Source organism: Filicampus tigris, chromosome 7 (genome assembly GCF_054856515.1).
Source record: "Filicampus tigris isolate MCC_2025a chromosome 7, RoL_Ftig_1.0, whole genome shotgun sequence".
Classification (NCBI taxonomy): Eukaryota; Metazoa; Chordata; class Actinopteri; order Syngnathiformes; family Syngnathidae; genus Filicampus; species Filicampus tigris.
In genome coordinates this window covers 18,895,135-18,915,833 of record NC_141223.1, presented here as the reverse complement: position 1 = coordinate 18,915,833, position 20,699 = coordinate 18,895,135, and the positions used below count along the sequence as shown (strand labels likewise).

The following is a 20,699-nucleotide window of genomic DNA, read 5'->3' as shown; positions in this document are numbered from 1 at the left end:
GTTTTATATATATATATATATATGTATATATATATCCTGAGACTAATTAACGTCCCCTGACTTATATGTGTATATATATATAGAACATTTGAATTTGTTCAAGTTTTAAAAATCTTATATTAATTTAAATTGACCATATATAATTTGATTTAATAATACTGATTTTACTGGCAAATATATATATATATATATATATAACATTTATTTTGTGTCATTTTAATTGTAACTGTAATTTATTTTATGATAAAGGTGATACTACAAAAGAGAAATTCAATATGTATAAAAATCATGTATTATTCTCTTTCTCTTATTTTGTCATACTACATTTTTATCCCAAAGGGAAATTTAATGTAATATTTTGTTTTTATTCTTTGTAAAGGCATGTATTTTGTACTTTGTAAATTGCACTAACATACTAAGAGCTGTTTCAATGCTGTCGTCTGTTGTTGTGTAGAACTGCAATTAATCAGATTAAGATTTTTTTTCAAATGTTCATTTTGATTAACTACAACAACAATAATCATCACATTAGGGTGGTGGGAGCTTCGAATTGAGTTTATAGTTGCTTTTGTCATTGGTTAGATATTATTTACATACTTTCCCCATCATTGTCTGGTGACCTCCATCATGACATGCTCAGACCAGTCAGCAAGCCTGATGGCAGGTGTAGCTGGACTATACTACCATCTAGTGCCCGGTAAAGGATACTGACAGCCTACTGGCTTCCCAACCTCAATATACAATTGACAAAAGAAAAATACAGAGTACCGCTACTGTAAATGTTAAAAAAAAATTGTAAACATGAATTGTAAATAAAGAAAATAATAAAAAAGAAAGTGTGTTGGTTCAGGTACTCCAAAGCTTTGCCCTGACTTGCACTTTTGAGTACACATTTGTTTCTATCTACAATGCTGTTGGATGATGAATTATCTGGACCAAAGAGGCTCCTGGCACCGTGTCATTGCCAACTCCAGCCCTCCATCGCCCTCCGGCAATCCGCATACCATCCCGAGCTGGGGCAGCACCTCGTCAGCGCCGCATGCGGTTACTGGAGCTTCCTCTTTTTCTTCTCTTTCCGGGTGTGTGCTCTATGTTTAAAAAAAAACCCAGTTGATTGAAGTGTTTGTACACTGACAACCATGGACAACATGGAGGCGCCTTTAGGTTCTTTCCGGAACCCGATCAAGTTTAAGGATCAGGACTTTAACAGTCTCCTGGAGAAGTGTCTCAAGTCCGGCGAGATGTTTTCTGATCAGAGCTTTCCAGCCGAGCAGAAGTCCATCGGCATGCCAGAGGATGACGACCCCAGAAAAGCCATCCAGTGGAAGAGACCCAAGGTAGACCAGACAGATTTGACCAGTTCATATTCCAGTGCTTCCAATATCAAGAAATGGAATGGATTTATTAATGTAACCAATAGATAAGTGCTTCTCAAAGTGTGGTATGCAGTATCTCTATGCCTATCTCCAGTGGTATGAGAAGGAATCACTAAATGAAATTCAAATACAATTTATAGCATTTAAAACACGGAATACATGTAAATATTTCAGAATGAAGAATCTAATCATGAAGCATGTGTGAACTTGTTCTGTTTATCCAGTACAGTATATTTTTAAGTAGTGGTCAGGTGTATTTAACTTTCAAGTATAACCTAATGAACTATTTTTTTTTACCTTTAAGTATAAACATTATTTAAGATTTATGTGCAACATATTTTAATTGGACCATTACTTAAGTTTTTTTTTTTTTTCCGGCTAGTTAAGCACAGTGTTAATGTTCAAACTGCATAATGTTACAGCTGCTAATGATAATATTAAATATACTGTACTTTTTAGGAATAATATGATGGGCACTTAGACCTACTACACTACTGTATTCAATATTGTTAATGATTATGGAATTGGAGAGCTAAGCATTTTTTCTAGGTGACATGTGGTATAAAGATTTGAGAACCACTGCGATATAGAGCATTAATGTATTCCAGCCAATTTGGATTATTGCAAATGTCAACATTAAAAATGAGAAAACTTGATAATGGCCAATATTATATTATGTTAGGCACATAATACGCTGAATGAATGCTTCATTAGCTGCACCTGTCAAGCTTCATCAGCAATTCTGTCATGATAAAAAATAATAACTGCCTGGCTGACCTTTGATTGACAATGTCAGATTGTTATTCATTCATCAACATGTATTATTATTAGTATTTTTTGTTGATTTTCTTTTCTATTTTTAAGGTGGTGTTTGCAGTTATAAAAAAAGAAAACGTATTGGCATATATGTATAACTTTCTATATTGGGGGCTGACAGTGGATTATAAATAAAACAGTGTGAGGAAGAGTGTGTCAATCAAAAATGAGCATTTTTGTATTTGTAGAGGCAGAATTCGCCTAAACAGACTTACCTAATGAAGTGCCCTGGGAGTGTACATGTTGCACAATTTTGTTGTTTTGGGACATTCCATGACTTTGTTTGTTGGCCACCCTCACGCTGTCCTCTTTTCGGTGCACCCCTGAAGGACATAAGTGAGAATGCTGTGTTTGTGGAGGGCACCATCGGCACCACTGACATCTGCCAAGGTCAGCTAGGTGAGTGTGGAAGGAATGATCTAGATCTACTTGATGGCAAAAGACCATCCCGAAGATGAAACTTGGCGTGAGGGACTGTGCACCAACATCTTTTTTTCTTACACCACACCACCAGCTGTATTGTAGACCAAAAAACAATGCGGAACAGATGTTTTCATTTGGAGTGGAATGTGACTTTAGTACATATTTTTGTGTTTATAAGGCAGAGATTGATAATGCCAGGAATTTCACTTCATGGGATACCAGTTTTTTGAAACAATTTTGTTTGGCTGCTAGACAAAAACATCGGCTTGTGTCCCCAGGTAACTGCTGGCTGCTGGCGGCGCTGTCCTGTCTCACCATGCACCCCAAACTCTTTGTCAAGGTGGTGCCGCCCAACCAAAGCCTGTCCAAGTGTTATGCTGGCATCTTCCATTTCAGGGTGAGTAATACAATAAGTGGATAGACCACATTGGGTGCTCCTCTGATGTCACCCATTGCGCCACTAATGAGAGACAGCTCATTACCAGCCTCCCCAACGTCAGGCCTGTTGAGATTTGAATCATGTTTGGAGCTTGCCAATGCTAAATTGCTCACGCCAATATAAACATGAATAGTTCCACTGTGACCATGACTTGTGGTTTCATCTGCACCTGGTTTTACTCATCAAATAACACTTTTGTGCCAACGTAACCAAACAAGCTACCAAACTACCGATTTACCCACTACCGCCCTTTACCATTTACTGACTAGCCCTCTTAGCTACCAGCTAACCCACAACCAACCAGCAAACCAGCCAACCAGACAACCTAACCAGCTGACTAACTGATGGACTGATGGACCGACAGATAGACGGAAGAACCGACATACTTACCTACCCACCCAGCTATCTACCTTCCTTCCTACTACCTAGGAAAACAACAAAGCTACCCGCCTACCTAGTACAGACCAACCAACATTCCGTACTTTCCTATTCACCAACCAACGCACATACCTATCAAGAATCTACTAAGCAATCTACCAAACCCAACTACCTACCAAGTACCTACTAACCATTCATCAAACCTACCTACCTACCAACCAAATACCTACTAACCATCCTTTAAATTTAGGTACGTATACACCTACCGACCGACCGAACAACCTACCTACTTACCTACCTACTTCCATACCTACTAAGGCTGGGAAAAAATATTGTAACACAATGTATCGTGATACTTTTTATGCCATTAATACCAAATATCAACACGTTGATGAAGTATCGATACTTTCGATACCTTACGTTATGCTATGTTTTGCACTTTCTATAACATACTTTTGGAACATTTGAGGTCGTTAAAGTTGAACTTTCTGAATGGATTTTTATTTATTGCACTCCTGTGTATCAGGAACAGTTACTGGAACAGTTTATGCATTTATCATGACACTGAATACATGTCAAATGGCACTTAAGTTCAAACTTTGGCAACTTTGTTTTTTTAATACATATTTTTATAATATTTAAGTATCGCAATACGTATCGAATCGCAACCCAGGTATCGGGATCCATATCAGATTGGCACAAAAGTGGATTTTCCCAGTCCTACTACCTACCTACCTACCTGCCTACCGCAAAGTGCCTACTAAACACCCACCAAACCAACCAAGCTAACCACCTACCAACCAAGCAACCAACCAACCAACATTCCTTACCTTCACTAACCATTCACCAAACCTACCTAACTGCCTATCCAGCCACCTAAATTGAAATTGCATTCATTTGAACGTTTTTGCCACTAATTATGGAGGGCATTGTAGTATCTGATAATCATGTAATTTGATCATTAAAAGTAGTAACACATTGGTTGCAACTGAAGCTTAAATATAGCTCCTTCACGTGCTTATCATATATAGCCATGCACTACAGGTATGAAAATTGTCATTACTTTGGTTTAATAGAAAATAACGCATTCACTTAACAGGAGCTTATGTACTGGGAATGCTTGAAGATGAGGCACATTCACCTTCTTGTCAAAGATTGTTGAAGAATTTAGTGGTATTAGTTGTTCAGTGTGTTTTCCCCGGGGCGCAGAGGCCCTTTGGAGACTCCTAACGAGAATGTGACATGACTTAACTTGCAGGACGGAGGGACTGTAAACTCATTTTACTCTGTCATGGTGATTTGAGAGCAGTCCGGGCATGCAGGTAGTGAATACCCACTGACATACACACACACACGGGCACGCACACGCACACATACAAGCTGCAGGCCTGTTGAGAACACACCGTGCGTCACAACCTATTACTGCCTTTAAATGGACAAGAGAACTGTGCATTTTATCACTTAACTCACTTAACAACCCATTTTTCACTGTCACTCTTGTGCAATTTGACATTATATATATATATATATATATATATATATATATATATATATATATATATATATATATATATATATATATATATATATCCCCATCCGTCCATCCATTACCTATACCGCTTATCCTCACAAGGGTCGTGGGGCGTGCTGGAGCCTATCCCAGCTGTCTTCGGGCAGTAGGCGGGGGACACCCTGAAAATTGGTTGCAAGCCAATCGCAGGGCACACAGAGACAAACAACCGCACTCACAGTCACACCTAGGGGCAATTTAGAGAGTCCAATCAACTTACCATGCATGTTTTTGAAATGTGGGAGGAAACCGAAGTACCCGGAGAAAACCCACGCAGGCACGGGGAGAACATGCAAACTCCTATATATACATATATATATGAATATAAATATATATATATAGTTCCGTCTTTCACTGTGCAAGCATAAGCCGGTCAAGTCAGGGGGTTAGTTTTCAGTTTTTAAACGCACTTTCCAGCAATCAATCAAAAACGTCGTACAAAAATTCCAAATGATGTTTATTGTTATCCAAATGGCTGATCGCTTGCAAAAATGTCTTTGAGGTGTGTATAAGTCCTTAGGGTAAGTGGTTGAAAGACTATATGGTCACTCTGTCTGTGTCTAGCAAACATTTTGCTTCCCTATTGCACATCCGTTTAAACACACCTGATATGTGCACAGGTGACGACCAATCATGGCTCAGTTTTAGAAAACAGCCGAGCTGTGATTGGTCGTTCTCTGAGCCCTGGGTAGTTGTGAAGTCATTTTCGGTTGACAGAAGTGACAAAATGGCCGCCCCCTGAGATGGCTAAAAATGGGTGGATGTTGCTGCTTAACTCATTTTGCCCAAACGCACTATTAATCAGAATGCCGTGTTTCAACTAGTGGGCCTGCTAGGAACATATTCTTGAAAAAAAATATTTCCACTTTAAGTTGTTTTCTCATACATATATTTTGTGTATATATTTGTATCGTGATTGCGTGGGAAAAATGTTTTTTACATGTTGTTATTTATGGTGGTCATGTAAGTCATTTATTTATTTATTTATTTATTTATTTAATTTTCCTGTTTGTATAAGGTCTTGGGAAAGGGTGGGAATAAATGGTAATAAAACAAGGCAGCTATTGCAATTCTAATCACTGACATGGTCTATTCCTGGCTTAATTATTCCTTACTTTTTGGGCTTTTTTTCTATCCTCTATTCGCATGTGGAATGTCGGGCCGCTTTGACCTCAAAACCCATGTGGAATACAGCCCAGCTACGCCACTGCTTGGTTTCTATTTGGTCACAGAATTTGATGTCTTTTGACTCCAATTCCTGCATGATTCATCTAAATGATGTTTTTTGTCTGCCCCGCCCCCCCCACCCCACCCCCATGCCCCGTCTAGTTCTGGCAATATGGTGAGTGGGTGGAGGTGGTTGTGGATGACAGGCTGCCAGTGCGAGAGGGCCGTCTGCTCTTTAGCTACTCTCACACCCGCAATGAGTACTGGAGCGCCCTGGTGGAGAAGGCCTACGCCAAGTCAGTGCCGCCGCTTCCGAGCATATGCCCGCATGGTCAAGTCTGACGTGGCCCCGCCCCTTTCAGTGTTGATTTCTCGCACGCTCGCAGGTTAATGGGATCGTATGGAAGTCTGAGGGGAGGTAACATTTCAGAGGGGATGGAGGATTTCACGGGGGGCATCGCGTACTCGTTGCCCATCTCCTCGCACACGCCTCGTGTCTTCTGGAGATTGCTGACGGCCGCCCTTACCCGTGGCAGCCTGCTCAGCTGCTTTATTCAGGTATTGTACACAGGAGATGTCGTGACATGCAAGTTTGCATGCATGACAGGCAAGGATTGTTTTTTTTTTTTGTCCACAGGCAAACAGCTACAAGGAGGTGAGTAAAATAGATGCGGACGGGCTGATAAAGGGGCACGCCTACGCCATCACTGACACTGACCAGGAAAGTATATCCCAAGTTCTTAACCGCATGCAACCTGATCTCTAATATTAACATCTCATCTCATCATTTTATAATCTCATATAATCTTGTTATATTTTCATCTCATAATCAAATTTGTCGCAATTCAGCTAAATTCATTTGATCATCTCAGTCCAGTGTAGTGCATCTCTTATTCTCATTTTATCTCATTATCACATTTGATTATTTAATCATTTCCTCATTTCATCTCATAATTCAATAGTTTTTTAATGTTATAATTTATACACCACATATCATCATACCAACACTTTTTATCACATTTCATCATTTTATAACTTAACCATCTGATCTCAGCGAATTATTTTGATTTTTTTTAAAGATTTTGCAATGTCACATGATGACCTAATTTTCTTTATGTGTTTATCTATTATAACATTTGACAATTTAATCATCTCATAATCTCATTTTATTTTAGTTAAACATTTCATCCCACCATTTTATAATGTAATAATTTCATAGTCTCATTTTATTACATCTCATCCTTTTCCAATTTATTCCTGTCCTAGCCTCATTTGATTTCATTTCAACATCACACTTCATTATTTTAACCATCTCATATCGTATTCTCATTTTACCACATTTCATATTTTTTATTTTTCTAATCTGTTGGAGTAATCTCTTTACGTAGCATTATCATCATTTCATGTCATCATTTCATCATCCTCATTTGATCTCATCTCATGTTCTCATGAAATCATCTCACAAACTCATTTGGTCTAACATCACAATTTTATCATCTCATTTTAAAACGCCAAATCATTTTATTGTTTCATCATCTGAGCTCATTGTGACCTTCAAATTTGACCATCTCACCACACAGTTTGATTGCAAATAACGATCTCCCTGAAAACGTGTAACTTGACCTCACCCAATGCGATATCACGACAGCGTAGAAGCGCCCTTGATGTTGATTTCTTGTGTGATTCAGGTGAGGCATGAGGCAGATGAGATTTTGCTTCTTAGGCTGAGGAATCCATGGGGCTTTGTTGAGTACCGTGGACCCTGGAGTGACAAGTGAGGCCACACAGCGTGTGAATGTGTGTGTTTGTGTAAGGGCTGAACAATTCATGAAATTCAAACCGACATTGCTTTGGAGCAGAATGCGGTGGTCAAATAGCAAAGGCTGCGATTAAAAAAAAAGAATTTTACAGTATTTCAGTCAGTCTCTTTTTATATAGACAGTATGAACATTGTATTTATTTATTTGTTTGTTTATTTATATAGTGTCTAGATAAGATTAGTGCTTAAGAAGTGTAGTCCAAATGGTTACATTATCATTGTTTCATGAAACACAAAACGTGATACGGCTTCCATTATCTGATTCATGCCTTACTGACATATGTTTCAAGCCACACTTGTTTGGTAGAATTTTGTGAAGTTCTCATACAGACACTTTAAAGACTGCAAGTCAAATTGTTTAGCAATTTAACAACTAATCGAAGTATATACATAAAGAGTCTTTCATATTAATTCGCGGTTCATTTTAGCTTTATTTTAGAGTAAGACTAACTTATAAAAACAAAACATTTATTTATTTATTTATAATTAATGTGATATTGTTTATTTTAATACAGCTTAATTTCTTCCTTGTTTGTAAATAAATATATGGGAAAAAGACCTTGAAAAAATAATTGAATATTAAATCGCAATCACAATATTAGGGCGGGGGGAATCCCAAATAGATTATTTTTCAAAATTGCTCATCCCCTTGTTTGTTTGTGTGTGTACATTTGCTTGTCTTACTACATGTTGAGCTCGTCTCCTTGTGTGCGTCTGCAGGAGCAAAGAATGGGTAGACGTATCCAAAGAGGAGAAAAAGAGACTTGAAATGAAACGTAGGGAAGATGGAGAGTTCTGGTAAGCATGAGAAACCGAAAGAAAGCGAGTCAAATACTTGATTCACTTGCTGGAATATCAGCAGCGCCCTCTCTTACTGTATGTATGATCTGGAACAGGATGAGCCCTGATGATTTTTGCAAGAAGTTTGACTTTGTGGAGCTCTGCAGTATCAATCCTGACAGCCTTGTGGAGCCCCTTAGCTCCTCCACCGCCTCTTCTAAATGGACCATCAACGAGCATGAAGGACTGTGGCTGAAAGGGAGCTCCGCCGGTGGAAGCCGAAAATACAACCGTATGTACTCTATAACAAGTGTGCAGCTCTGGAAAAAAAATTGAGAGAGCATAAAAAAACACTTTGACAATTTTTGGTACAGTGGTGCCTTGAGATACACGTTTCATTTCTTCCGTGACCACCTTGTAACTCAGGGTACTTGTGTGCACATGTATGTATGTTTGTATGAATGCATTCATGCATGCATGTATGTACGTATAACACAGACACAGAGACACACATACACACAAAGAAGTGTTTCACAACTGGCACAGTAAGGGGCTATAATATTAGTTTCTTGCTAGTTAGTTAATATTATTTTTGCAAAGGATAAAGAAAATATGATTGTGCGTATCGTTGTATTGTATGTGTTGCTCCACCGTTGGTGTTTAAATACCCGCTGCTGAAATTTCTATAACACGGTGACCCGATGGTATTCATTAGCCCATCAGTGGTGTTTTGCATTGTTAGCATGAGGGCAAACTGGATTTATTAATGCTAAATATATACAATATGTAATTCTCTTTGTTTGATGTTTAGTTTGACAATAAACTTCAACTGGGAGTGGCGATAAACGGATTGAAGCCTCTTTTTAGATGAGTTGTGATTTGGACCCATACGCAGACATGACACGGAAGTTGAAGAGTAAAAAGTCTTTGTCAACAAAAATACAAAGTAACAACAGAGATCATGATTGGAAGAGAGTTTGCATCCTCACTCAAAAAAGGTTTGACGTGCTGACCTGAGTCACTGAAGCTTTTAAACTGTTAGACTTCAGGCCTACATGACGTCATAAAGGACAAAGCATAAAAGGACCATAGCAACTGCATAGCAACTGACACATCACGTAACAACCAGTTATAACAAATTGTTCAATGTTTGCCAAACTTTTGATCAGTGTTTTATTTTCTGCAAATAAATCTTGTAAATCAGTGTTTCTCAAAGTTTTTACACCAAGAACCACGTTAAATAATACTTGGCTCTCCAAGTACCACCTTTGGGACAGACATTAAAATACAGTAGCATAGTTGGCTAACTGTTACATAAAAATGGCACCTACATAAATGTTTGAAAACAAACCGTTCCAAAAGTATGTTGTACTTAAAAGGTTAATACAACTGAACTGTACTTAACAAATGTAATGTACATTATTGGATTAAAAAAAAAGAAAAAGTGACTGTACCGTTCTACAGTACACAGTTTGATCATTTATTCAGTCATTGTTCATGTACCACTAGAGGGAGTACCACACTTTGAGAATCACTGCTCTAAATGATATTTGTATTTTGAATTTGGTCGTTGGGTGATGCTTTCACGCATCACACTTTTCTCTTTTCATCACTTGATTCCTTCTCCTTAGGTTCCTTTTGGAAGAATCCTCAGTTTCAGTTGGTTCTCACAGAGCAGGACCAGCCGGATGAGGAAGATGAGGAGGACGAGGAAGACGGCGACGAGGAGGAAGAGAGCGGCCCGAACGAGGGCAAGAAGACAGAGAAGCAGAAGACAAAAGCCAAAAAGTGCACGGTGCTGGTGGAAATCTTGCAGAAAGACCGCAGGCGCAAGGACAAAGTGCACTTCCTCTACATGGGCTTCCACATCTACAAGGTCCTCATTCACATCCTTTAGAAAGAATACACCAACGTCCGATTTACATTTTTCTTTTTGTTTTATTTTGTTTTTCAGGTTCCCTCCGAGGTTGGTTGTTGATGAATGAACATTTTTTTGTTGTTGTTGGCATGATGGAATTTAATTAGACCTATCATTTCCACACAGCTTCAGGGCATGTGTCTGGACCGCAACTTCTTCATGAAAAATCGTCCAGTTGGTCGTTCAGGAAAATATAGGGCTCAAAGGTAAAAAGCTTACACGTTGAACAGCGTTGACCTTCAGTATGAGGAGGTCAGTGAGTCCCATCGGTGTACTTTGACAACTCATCACACACTAAAAAAATGCTGGGTTGTTTTCCTAACCCACTCGCTGGGTAGCCGTGGATTTTGAGTTGATTGGGTTTCTCTTACCCAAATGTGGGTTAATTCTTTTGATCCAATAGATTGGGTTGAGGATCGAGTTTGGGCGGACTGAAGGTGGCCGGCGTTTTTAACAGTTTTGTAATATTCTAAGAAAACATTGTTGGTAGATGGATGGCTCAGTGAGTAAAAAGTGTGACTTTCAAATGCAGTTCTGGGTTGACAGTCCACCCATTGAAAATGGGAGCGTTGCATGAGGAAGTGCATCGAGTGTAAAAACTGTGCCAAATGTATCATGCTGGTTGTGGCTCGCTGTGGAGACCCTGACAGGGGAAAGTAGCTTCTTCTTCTTCTTTTTCTTCGAGAATGTTGGGAATGAAATCAGGACCATTTGTAACAATAGTTATACTGATAACCCATTTCTTGGTCATTTTTACCACTTGTTGCATCAAAATCTTGACCCAGCTTGCTGGGTCAAACCCTCAACCCAATAATTCCTTGGCTATAAATAACCCAGTATTGGCTGGGTCCCCTTTGGACCCAGCGCTGGGTTATCAATTTCACCTAGTTTGGCTTACTTTTGACACAGCAGTTTTAGAGTGCAAGTGTGCCGTGTGTTATCCAATTCCACTTAATTGGCCCATAAATGTATTTACTACAAAGAATCTGTCTTTGTTTACGACGTCATCTTAGTGTCACCCAGCGGTTAAAACATGACAAGACGAGATTTCAAGTCATCATGATGACCCGATAGTTGACGAGGGATCCTGAAGTAGGACGTCCATGGTAGCATGAAGTCAACCAGTCACGAAGCACGGTTGCGACGCTACCCAAACATTAGGTCACAAGTGTATATACCGCAGTGATTATTGAGTGGGAAAATGTAAAATATGTGCCTTGGGAAACACTAGTTTATGTTACCGAATATGGTCCCTTGGTTTATAAAAGGCTATATTTTTACCTCAAATGTTTACCAACAAAACGTGTAAAACAACAAACTTGACATTCAATCTATTAATTTCGACTGTGTAAAAGGTGGAAATCTGAACATTTATTCAATTGTCTTGAAATGGTAATGCATAGGACGGTCACATATTTACAGCGCTTGTCTTGCAGGGCCGTGTGGAGAAAAGTACACCTGGACCCGGGTAACTACGTCCTTGTGGCGTCCACCTATCGGCCCAACCAGCCCGGAGAGTTCTTTGTCCGCATCTTCTCCAAGACTGCCAACAGTTTGGGGTGAGATGGACAAAGCTGAAAGTTGGAACATAGAAATTGCATCAAAACTTGTGCCTTTTCAAAGGCAATAATTCTCACTTTCAAATGATACTGGCAGAGAGGTGTTAATTTAAGCAGAAACGCTTATGGAAAAATGACATTTTAATTGCTTGTACATACATAGTTTGATGTCTGCCTACCTAGCCACCCATCAACTGTGAAAGTACACCACCGGGCATCTGCTGCATGTGGCGCATACGCCATAGCGCAACCCCCTAGATTTGCATTGCTTTGGGGCTTTGGCCCCCGGGAAATGTTTGAAATTGTGGCAAGATGCTGAAGATGAAGAAGGTGATGCAGCGCTGTTCAAATTCAATGCCACTGCAAACTGCAACCTATTTTACATCAAAACAAAGCTATAGCATTATTATATTTGTATTGTGCAAGTATAATGTGTCATCTTATGACTTGTTATTAGAGAGTGGATACCATTGAAGAAGAGTTTAGTTGCGTCAGTTCAACCTTTGGGGATTAAAATGACTTGGATGACTAAGAATCTACACAGACATTATTGACTCTGTATTTCGTGTGTTACGTTTTCAGGGCTCAGGATTTCACCTGCACTTCCAGCTATCTCCCGGTGAGAATATCTTTGCTTCATATTGTTTACACAGTACAGTGGTGCCTGGACCAGATGAATGGTTTCTGTCAAACAGGTGATGACCGCTCCTGTTGCACCAGAGGATAAAATGAGAGTTCTGAGGACATTTGATGAAGAGGCTGGACCAGTAAGTACCGAATAGACGCTGGACATACTATGCATTTAATTTGTATTTTTGCGCATTACATATTTCCAATTTAATCAGGTGTCTTGATAACATGTCTGTGACATGCGTTGGTCAAAATACCCCGAGGATCAAGAATGATATCACAGTTATAATTCTTGCACTGCCTCATGCAAGTGAGCCAGCCCAGAAGCTAACGCTATGTGCTAACACTGCAGCTCTGCTTACCGTTTGGCTTATAGCTGACAGCTCAAAGTTTTTTTTAGGAAGATTATTCTGATTGATACACATGTCGAGTGTTTTGCCATGCCAAATAGTTCCAACCCCCCCCCCCCCGGACCACCACCACCACCCTGCTTCTTTGCACGCCCCTGGCAGGCACACAACCAAGAGACCAGAGACCCAATTATCAGTATACAAATAATAACAACAAAATGTTTCATATGTCAGCTCTGAGTAGGCTACCTTAAGAAAATGTCATATTATATTAATAATACTGTTTTTGCCACATAGGACAACAGGCTGAACCCAAAGGAACTGATGACGCTTTTCAACTCAGGTGACTTTTTGTTATTTGCTGCCCGCCGTTACACCCTTGGTTACCACTAGGTGGTGACGTAGTAGCAACGTGCTTAAGTCTTAAAGAAGTCACAGAGGTCACCAGTCTAGACGGAAGCTCATCACTTCCTGCCCAGTGGCGTAACTGAATCTTATTTCAGAGTCGTAACTATGCCCAGACTTGCCCTCATCCTCACCTCATCCCACACATTTTCCTCTTCCTTGTCTTTTTTTCCCCTCGTTGCCAGTGCTTGACAAAGATTACCACCTGCCGCTGGAGACATGCAGGCAGCTAATTTTTGGAGAAGACGTATCCTTTTCAGGTCACCCAGTAGTGCTGCTAAATGCTGCCTCGACCAAGTTGCTAATGATTTTCACAGTTACCGTTTTGGCCCCGAACTCCACCCGAGTGTCCTTCGCGGTGCCTGGCAATCATGTCAGCAAACGTCCTTTATCCACACGCTATTAATAGCCGCGTTGGTCACACAACACCAGTCGTTCATGCCCAGGTGAGGACTCACACATCCCCCGTGGCAACCATCTATCTACTCTGTGATGGAGGGAATATACGATGCAGGTTTATACAGTGCCATTGTGCTCCACATCGTGTCATCCACTCATTCACCTCTTGGGTCTTCTCTTTCTTCTCGAGCCCTCGTACCGTCGCATCCGCCCATTATCATCACCAGCACTTCTCATTAGGGTGAGCCGGAGCCTGTCCCAGCTAACTTTGTGCACCCTGTGCAGGTTGCCAGCCAATCGCAGAAGTGATGCGATAGGATAGACAGACACTTTCACTCATACGCTCGTCATTCCTGCCCTCAATTGTCCTTTCTCCTATTGAGATGTTCTTAACTGTGCTGATAAGACCAAAGGACGAGCCAGTCTGAATCGTCAGCAAACAGAAGTATTGCTGTCTGATCTACGCCACTTGCAGGTGACAATTGCCATGCGTGTGTGTGCGTGCGTGTTTGTGTATGTGAAACCGAACACTTTTTCAGATAATGATCATTTGATTGGAACATAGTGTTCCACTCCAGTCCTGCAGGTGGTGGTAATTCCAAAGCAGGTGCCCCATTGCCACTAACGGCATTTTGTACTAAAATACAAGTTCCCGTCTGCATATTTAGCCGACCCACCTGGTCCCAGTCGGTCCGAGTTGGCCGAACGGCGTTGAGAACGGACTTAACCGGTACCACGTCACACGCAGCCAAAAAAAGAAAAAAGAAAACAGTGTTGTATGCCTTTCGGTTCCACAGACGCAATGACATGTGCCCATTATTGTTTTTATTTCACCGATCACCATGCTGTGTGTCTGCGTGTGTCTGTTGTTTTCGTTTGATATTTTTACTTTATTTGGCGGTGTGTCTGCTTGTGCGGCGCCTGCGTGTGACATGTACATTAAGTTCTCGACGCCGATTGGCTGTTGCAGACGAGGACGTGGACCACGTGGGTCGGCTGAATATGCAGCCGGGAACTTTGTGACGGTTAGGCGGTGCCCAGCTCTGCTAACATATTTCACTAGACTGACGGAGCTGGATTACAGTAATGCTCCAAACCCCACCCCCACCATCACCCCACACACCATTGCCAATTTGTTCCCAATTCAAGAGGGCTGTAACAACGAAAAGTGGAAATAAATTGATTCACACCCTAATCTGGATCTGTAACAAAATGTTATATTCTTCACCCCTGAACTATCCATCAATTTTGTCCTCAGCTGGGGCCAGGGATTTTGACAAAGAGGCACACGCGCACACACACCCTCACACACACACACACACACACACACACATTAAAAGGATCGATGAATATAGAACCTCAGAAAAAAACATATACAGCTGGTTAGTGTAATTTTATAACACCTGGAATATTTTTCCAGGTTCTCTCATCAAACGTTTGAACATATGTGCAAGCATCACATTTACTTTTGTAGTTGATTAAAGAGATATGTTTGAATTACTGTGGAGCATTAATGGAGAATTGTTTACTGGTTTACAATAACTGGTTTATTGCATCCATTGAGGAACAACGCAACTAATCCTGTTTTGTACTATTTTGGTATAATATTGTACATGCAATAAATGAGAAGTGTTATAAAGACCCACTTCCTCTTTTTAGGCCATCTTTTTCCAATTTGATGAGGACTCCTCTGGCACCATGAGTCCTTTTGAACTCAGTGCAGCTCTGCAAGCTGTTGGTATAAAACACTGACAGACAGACACACACGCAGACGCACACACACCCACACACGCGCACACACACGCACATACAGTTATACAGTACGTACAGCTGCACGTCTGCTCTCTGTGTCAGGGATGAAGTGCGACGGTAAAGTAGTCCAGCTGCTGTATGAGCGCTTCGCAGCCGGAGAGCTTCACCTTCCCTTCCACGACTTTGTAGCTGCCGTCACCCGCCTGCGCAAGCTTTTTGGTAACACACCTATTTTTGAACATTTTTGTAAAATAAGAAAAAAAGACGAAAAAAATGAACACACAAGAATGTTATGGCGCAAAGATGTACTGTGTACACTGTACATTGTACGGTTTGTGAAGAAATGCCCCGTAGTGGCAAATTAGAACACTTGTGGGATTATATTATTATTAACTCAGTGAAATCCATATTTACATTAAAAATAAAAGTCTTCCTAGCTCCATGCCTTTATTCGGATCTGCGGCTACATGTTTTGCATAAGTCCAAACCCCCTTTGCGGGTACCAATTATTTTCAGTTATGCTCTTAAGTTTGCATACCTTTGGCAGAATCTGTAAGACATTTATCATTCTTTAAAGAAAATATTTTATTTAAATGAAGGCATTATAAGGCATTTCAGAATAGCATAATCATTCAACATTTATTACATAAGTATTAAACAGTCTTCAGAAAACAGCAATAAGGAAAATAATGAGATGGTCCCCATTCAGTCATCTGTCATAGCTTACAAAAAGTAAGTAAAAATGTAAAATTATGAGCACAACAATGTTGTTTTTTTCCCCAAGATCACTAAATTTTTCTATGAAACCTCTAAGAGGTGGGCAAATGTTTCAAGAGGGATGGCGACTGTGTGTGTTCTAAGAAGTCATTTCCTGCTGCTTCTTTCCTCAGCATTGTATGAATCAGAGAACAGCCGCGAGGTGAAAGTCAAAGGCATCGATGCTGTGAGTATTAGTTGCGAGTATCCTACAACAAAGTCAACCTCAGCGTGATCTCATTCTCTGTGGGACTTTTTGTCCATCATAGTGGCTCATTCGGTTTCTGCTGGTGTGACGAGCGTCTCCGTGTGGACCGGGCAGAGCGTCACTGATGTGACACACTGGGAATATCACGTACACGCATACACTCACGCAACTCTTTTTCCAATGTTTTTTATGTACTGCACCTCCACAAAAAACTTCTAGAAGTGCTATACAAGTGACAGCCCATTGCCCATTTCTTAAACCCCCTAAAAATGATCTAATTGGCCCTATAGTGGTTGTAAAAAGTCTACACATCCCTGTTCAAATGCCAGGTTTTTGTAAAAAAAAAAAAAACGAGACCAAGATAAATAATTTCAAAAGTGACTTTAAAGGTCAGGGTGCAAACATTGAAAACTTTTCTGTAGCCCTCTAGAACCCCCTTTACAATGCATAACTGTCACTAAAATTTGATTAGTTCGTTGGGAGACAGCAGTTTAATCACTAAATACAATTCAGAATGTGTCGTCTGCCGTTTGAATCTCGCGCCCCCTCATCTTCTGCTTTTCCCGGAGATGTGACGTCACAGTGGCCGGAGGATTCAGTGCCTACTAATCATGACCGGTCTGATAACCTCCCCTTCTGTTGGCTCGTGCGTTTCAAAATCATTCTCATTCCAAAACATCGTTCGTCATTGAATGTGCTGTGTTGTGTAGCGCATGGAAATTGTACAGTCTATGCTGTAGCGAGCGGTTTAGCTATATCTACGTCACTTCCGGTGGCTAGAGCCACGATTCCTCGAGCTTCCATGAGGTTCGGAATGAGTAAGTAAATCCCATTTTCTAATCGATCCGTGGTTGACAACTTGCAGGAAGTGACCTGTATGTATTATAAAACCTATTACCAATGAGAATATGAATGTAAACAGACTCTGAAAAATGTTTGCACTCTGACCTTTAAAGAGGAAGTCAACCCAAACATATTTTTTTCGAGAATACCGGTATGTTTAATGTAGGCCCACTAGTTGAAACAAGGCAATAAACATCTCAGGCGGCGGCCATTTTGTCAGTCCTGTTGACTGAAAATCACACAAAAAAAAATCACAGATGCGCAGGGCTCGGATAACGACCAATCATGGCTCTGCTTCAGAAAACAGGTGAGCTGTGATTGGTTGTTAGCTGTGCCCTGAGCAATTAGTGATGTAATTTTCAGCCGACAGAAGTGACAAAATGGCCGACCCAAGAGATGGACAAAAACGGTGGATTAAGTCTTATTCCACAAATACAATATTTATTACTTGTTTCAACTCGTGGGCCTGCATACCAGGGGCAGAGCCATGGGCCAGATTGACAGACTGCCCACTCAGTGACATTCACGAAAAATATAAATTTTTAGTCAATTATTTTTGAATTTGAGTTTTGTTGTGTTTTTATTTTATTGAATATTAAGAATGGCATAATTGTGGTTGTCTAAGGGAGAGCTGAACTTCATATTATTCAGTTAGTCATTTTATGTAAATATATACAATGTGTCGGGACAGGAGGATTGTCCTCAGTGACAGAAATATTCAGGCCCACCCTGATTTTTCCAGACCCGCCCATTAACCACGTTCTGACTCCGCCCATGTTCCATAGAAAATATTGTTGAAAAAAATATGTTTGGGTTGACTTAAGCCTTTAACGCTGAGAAATATTTTTGAGAGAAAAAGTGAAAATTAACAGATATCAACACGTGTTTGCACAAATGTGCAAACCTTGGATAACTACAGATGTGGTTGTGTTCAGAATGAACCAATGCCAAATGAGAGTCAACACAAAACTGTCTACATTTTAAGCGCTGGTGATTTACCCCAAATAAAGTTCAGATGTTCTAGTAGGCTTTTCCTGATATTTTTTGCGCTTCTAGCAGAAGACTTTAACACTGACTTTGATTTGGAACTATTTATAATTCCCGCCACCAGTTCCAGCTGAAGAAAAAAACAGCCACACAGCAAAATGCTTCCACCACCATGCCGGTAGTATGTATGTTAGTGTGGTGCACTTTTGATAATGAGCGGTATTGTGTTTGTGCCAAATATACCTTGTGGAATTATGGCCAAAAAGTTCAAATTCAATTCTTGGTATGTCACTTTTGTGCTTTTCTCCACTTGATGATGACAGTCTTCACTGTGTTCCATGGTATATTTAACGCCTTCTCTAAGCTGCTAGATCATTTGAACTTTATTTGGCGTTAATCAGAGACACTTTAAATGGTAGCAGATGTGTGCTGACTCTCACTTATTTGGCATTTGAATGTTGAGTGCTTCATTTCAAACATAGCCCCATCCCTATGAGTGCACACTTGTGCAACCACATGACCACGGTTATTTCTTTCTTTCTTTTTTTTTTTTTTTTTTTCAGAATTGGGTTGTATACTTCATAGATCACATTAATAATGGTAGGAAAAGTTTTGAAATGATTTACCATGGTCTATTTTTTTTCACTGAAACCAGGCATTTGGACAGGGGTGTGTAGACTTTTTATATATTTATATATATATATATATATATATATATATATATATCCATCATAGCTGTACTCACAGAGCTCGTAAGAAGCAGCACTGCGGCTCCAATAGTTTACTCATCATGTAATCAAGAGCATTGCCTGGCTGATATCCTCAAACTCACCAATTGATTGGCACACATACACAGAGCACTGGTTGTGTCAGTGCGAATGGGAGGATGATGTCTCAGCAGCGTTACACGCTATTCTTATCACACTGACGCCACGTACAGCGTCAACACACCCTCACCCCCTCCATCATCCCTCATTACAGCCAGTCACCACCCCCCTCACACCATCACCACCCTCATCCTGTTCTCTCTAGTGTCTGAGTCGCACAGATTGCATCCTCCACCCTGTTACACACTCAATGGCCTCTCTACAAATGTTGGTATTAATAAATCCTTTGCTGCTCTCACACCACCTTGTGTTCATTATGAGGTCAAGTGCACACCTCAGCGACATCCTGATGGAGACATGAGGAGAGGAAATTAAAGGGACGGTGGGGCCGGGATGGCCATGTTTTCACGAACAAGTTCATTTTATATATTTTTTGATCAGGAAAATGGAATGAGTTGTCATTTTCTATTTTATCAATAAATTTGGGAGAAATTATGAAATAAGTGACTCCATGAATAACGCCTCTTGTTAATGAGGAGAATGGCCGCGCCCCCTAGCGTTCTATCCTTGTTCGGTTGGAGTCACTGGAGGAACCGATTTCAAACTCTCCATTGGAAATCATTGTAATTTCATTGCTTATAACGTCCAAAAACGGCGATCAATTGGCACCAAAATGTATGTGGACATCCTTACTAATAACCACTTCAACATATCAAAAGGATTAACCTCTCCGTGGCTGATTTATATGAGAATGAGGAAATGTGAAAGTGAGCAGAGCTACATAGATTTAGGCTGGGACGAGCGCACACTGCTTCTTTGCTTAAAGTGGAAGTCAACCCAAACATGTTTTTTTCAAGAATATATTCCCAGCAGGCCCACTAGTTGAAAGAGGCTATTCTGATAACTATTGCGTTTGTGGAATAAGTGTTAATCCTCTACGTTTTAGCCATCTCTGGAGGCGGCCATTATGTCTTCTGTCGACTGAAAATGACATCACAACTGCTCACAACGACCAATCACGGCTCAGATTCAGAAAACAGGTCAGCCGGGCAGAACACTTTTATACTTTCACAGGTTGAAGTGGACAAGAGTAGTAATGTGCATTTGCATTTTGGTGGCGATCGGTAGCCGTTTTAGACAACAGAACTGGCAAAGCGAGCAATATTACCACGCTTGCCTCCCTCCCATGACGTAGGCCGCTGAGACCGAATACATAACATAAGCCACGCCCCAAAAGGGCGCGGGGAAATTTGTCGTAAATCTAATCACAAAAAAAGAAGTTAAGAAGTTAAATCAC

General features: G+C 40.4%; 1 protein-coding gene and 1 long non-coding RNA gene across 5 annotated transcripts in view; one reads left to right on the top strand and one right to left on the bottom strand.

The window, feature by feature from the left end:
• The first annotated feature begins 980 nt into the window (after positions 1-980).
• capn12 (calpain 12) lies at positions 981-19,700 on the top strand. The gene is made up of 22 exons (XM_086034963.1): positions 981-1,337; positions 2,522-2,591; positions 2,894-3,012; positions 6,332-6,465; positions 6,556-6,727; positions 6,807-6,891; positions 7,859-7,943; positions 8,709-8,786; positions 8,885-9,060; positions 10,400-10,644; positions 10,723-10,734; positions 10,813-10,892; positions 12,123-12,245; positions 12,828-12,864; positions 12,941-13,012; positions 13,523-13,568; positions 13,816-13,877; positions 14,436-14,504; positions 15,689-15,767; positions 15,884-16,000; positions 16,672-16,724; positions 16,807-19,700. Exons 1-22 carry the CDS (start codon positions 1,140-1,142, stop codon positions 16,831-16,833), a joined length of 2,139 nt encoding a protein of 712 aa, XP_085891089.1. The 5' UTR covers positions 981-1,139; the 3' UTR covers positions 16,834-19,700.
• Positions 2,313-20,699, bottom strand: part of LOC147145023 (uncharacterized) — a 37,248-nt gene continuing 18,861 nt past the window's right edge. For 3 of the 4 annotated variants that reach the window (XR_015087357.1, XR_015087358.1, XR_015087360.1), the window contains 5 exons: positions 12,107-12,260; positions 8,864-9,088; positions 8,673-8,783; positions 7,798-7,931; positions 2,313-2,515 (listed from right to left, as the gene is read on the bottom strand). This is a non-coding gene — a long non-coding RNA (uncharacterized LOC147145023). Of the gene's footprint in view, positions 2,516-7,797; positions 7,932-8,672; positions 8,784-8,863; positions 9,089-12,106; positions 12,261-15,857; positions 16,010-20,699 lie in introns of all 4 variants that reach the window. The other variant, XR_015087361.1, reaches the window with a different exon arrangement.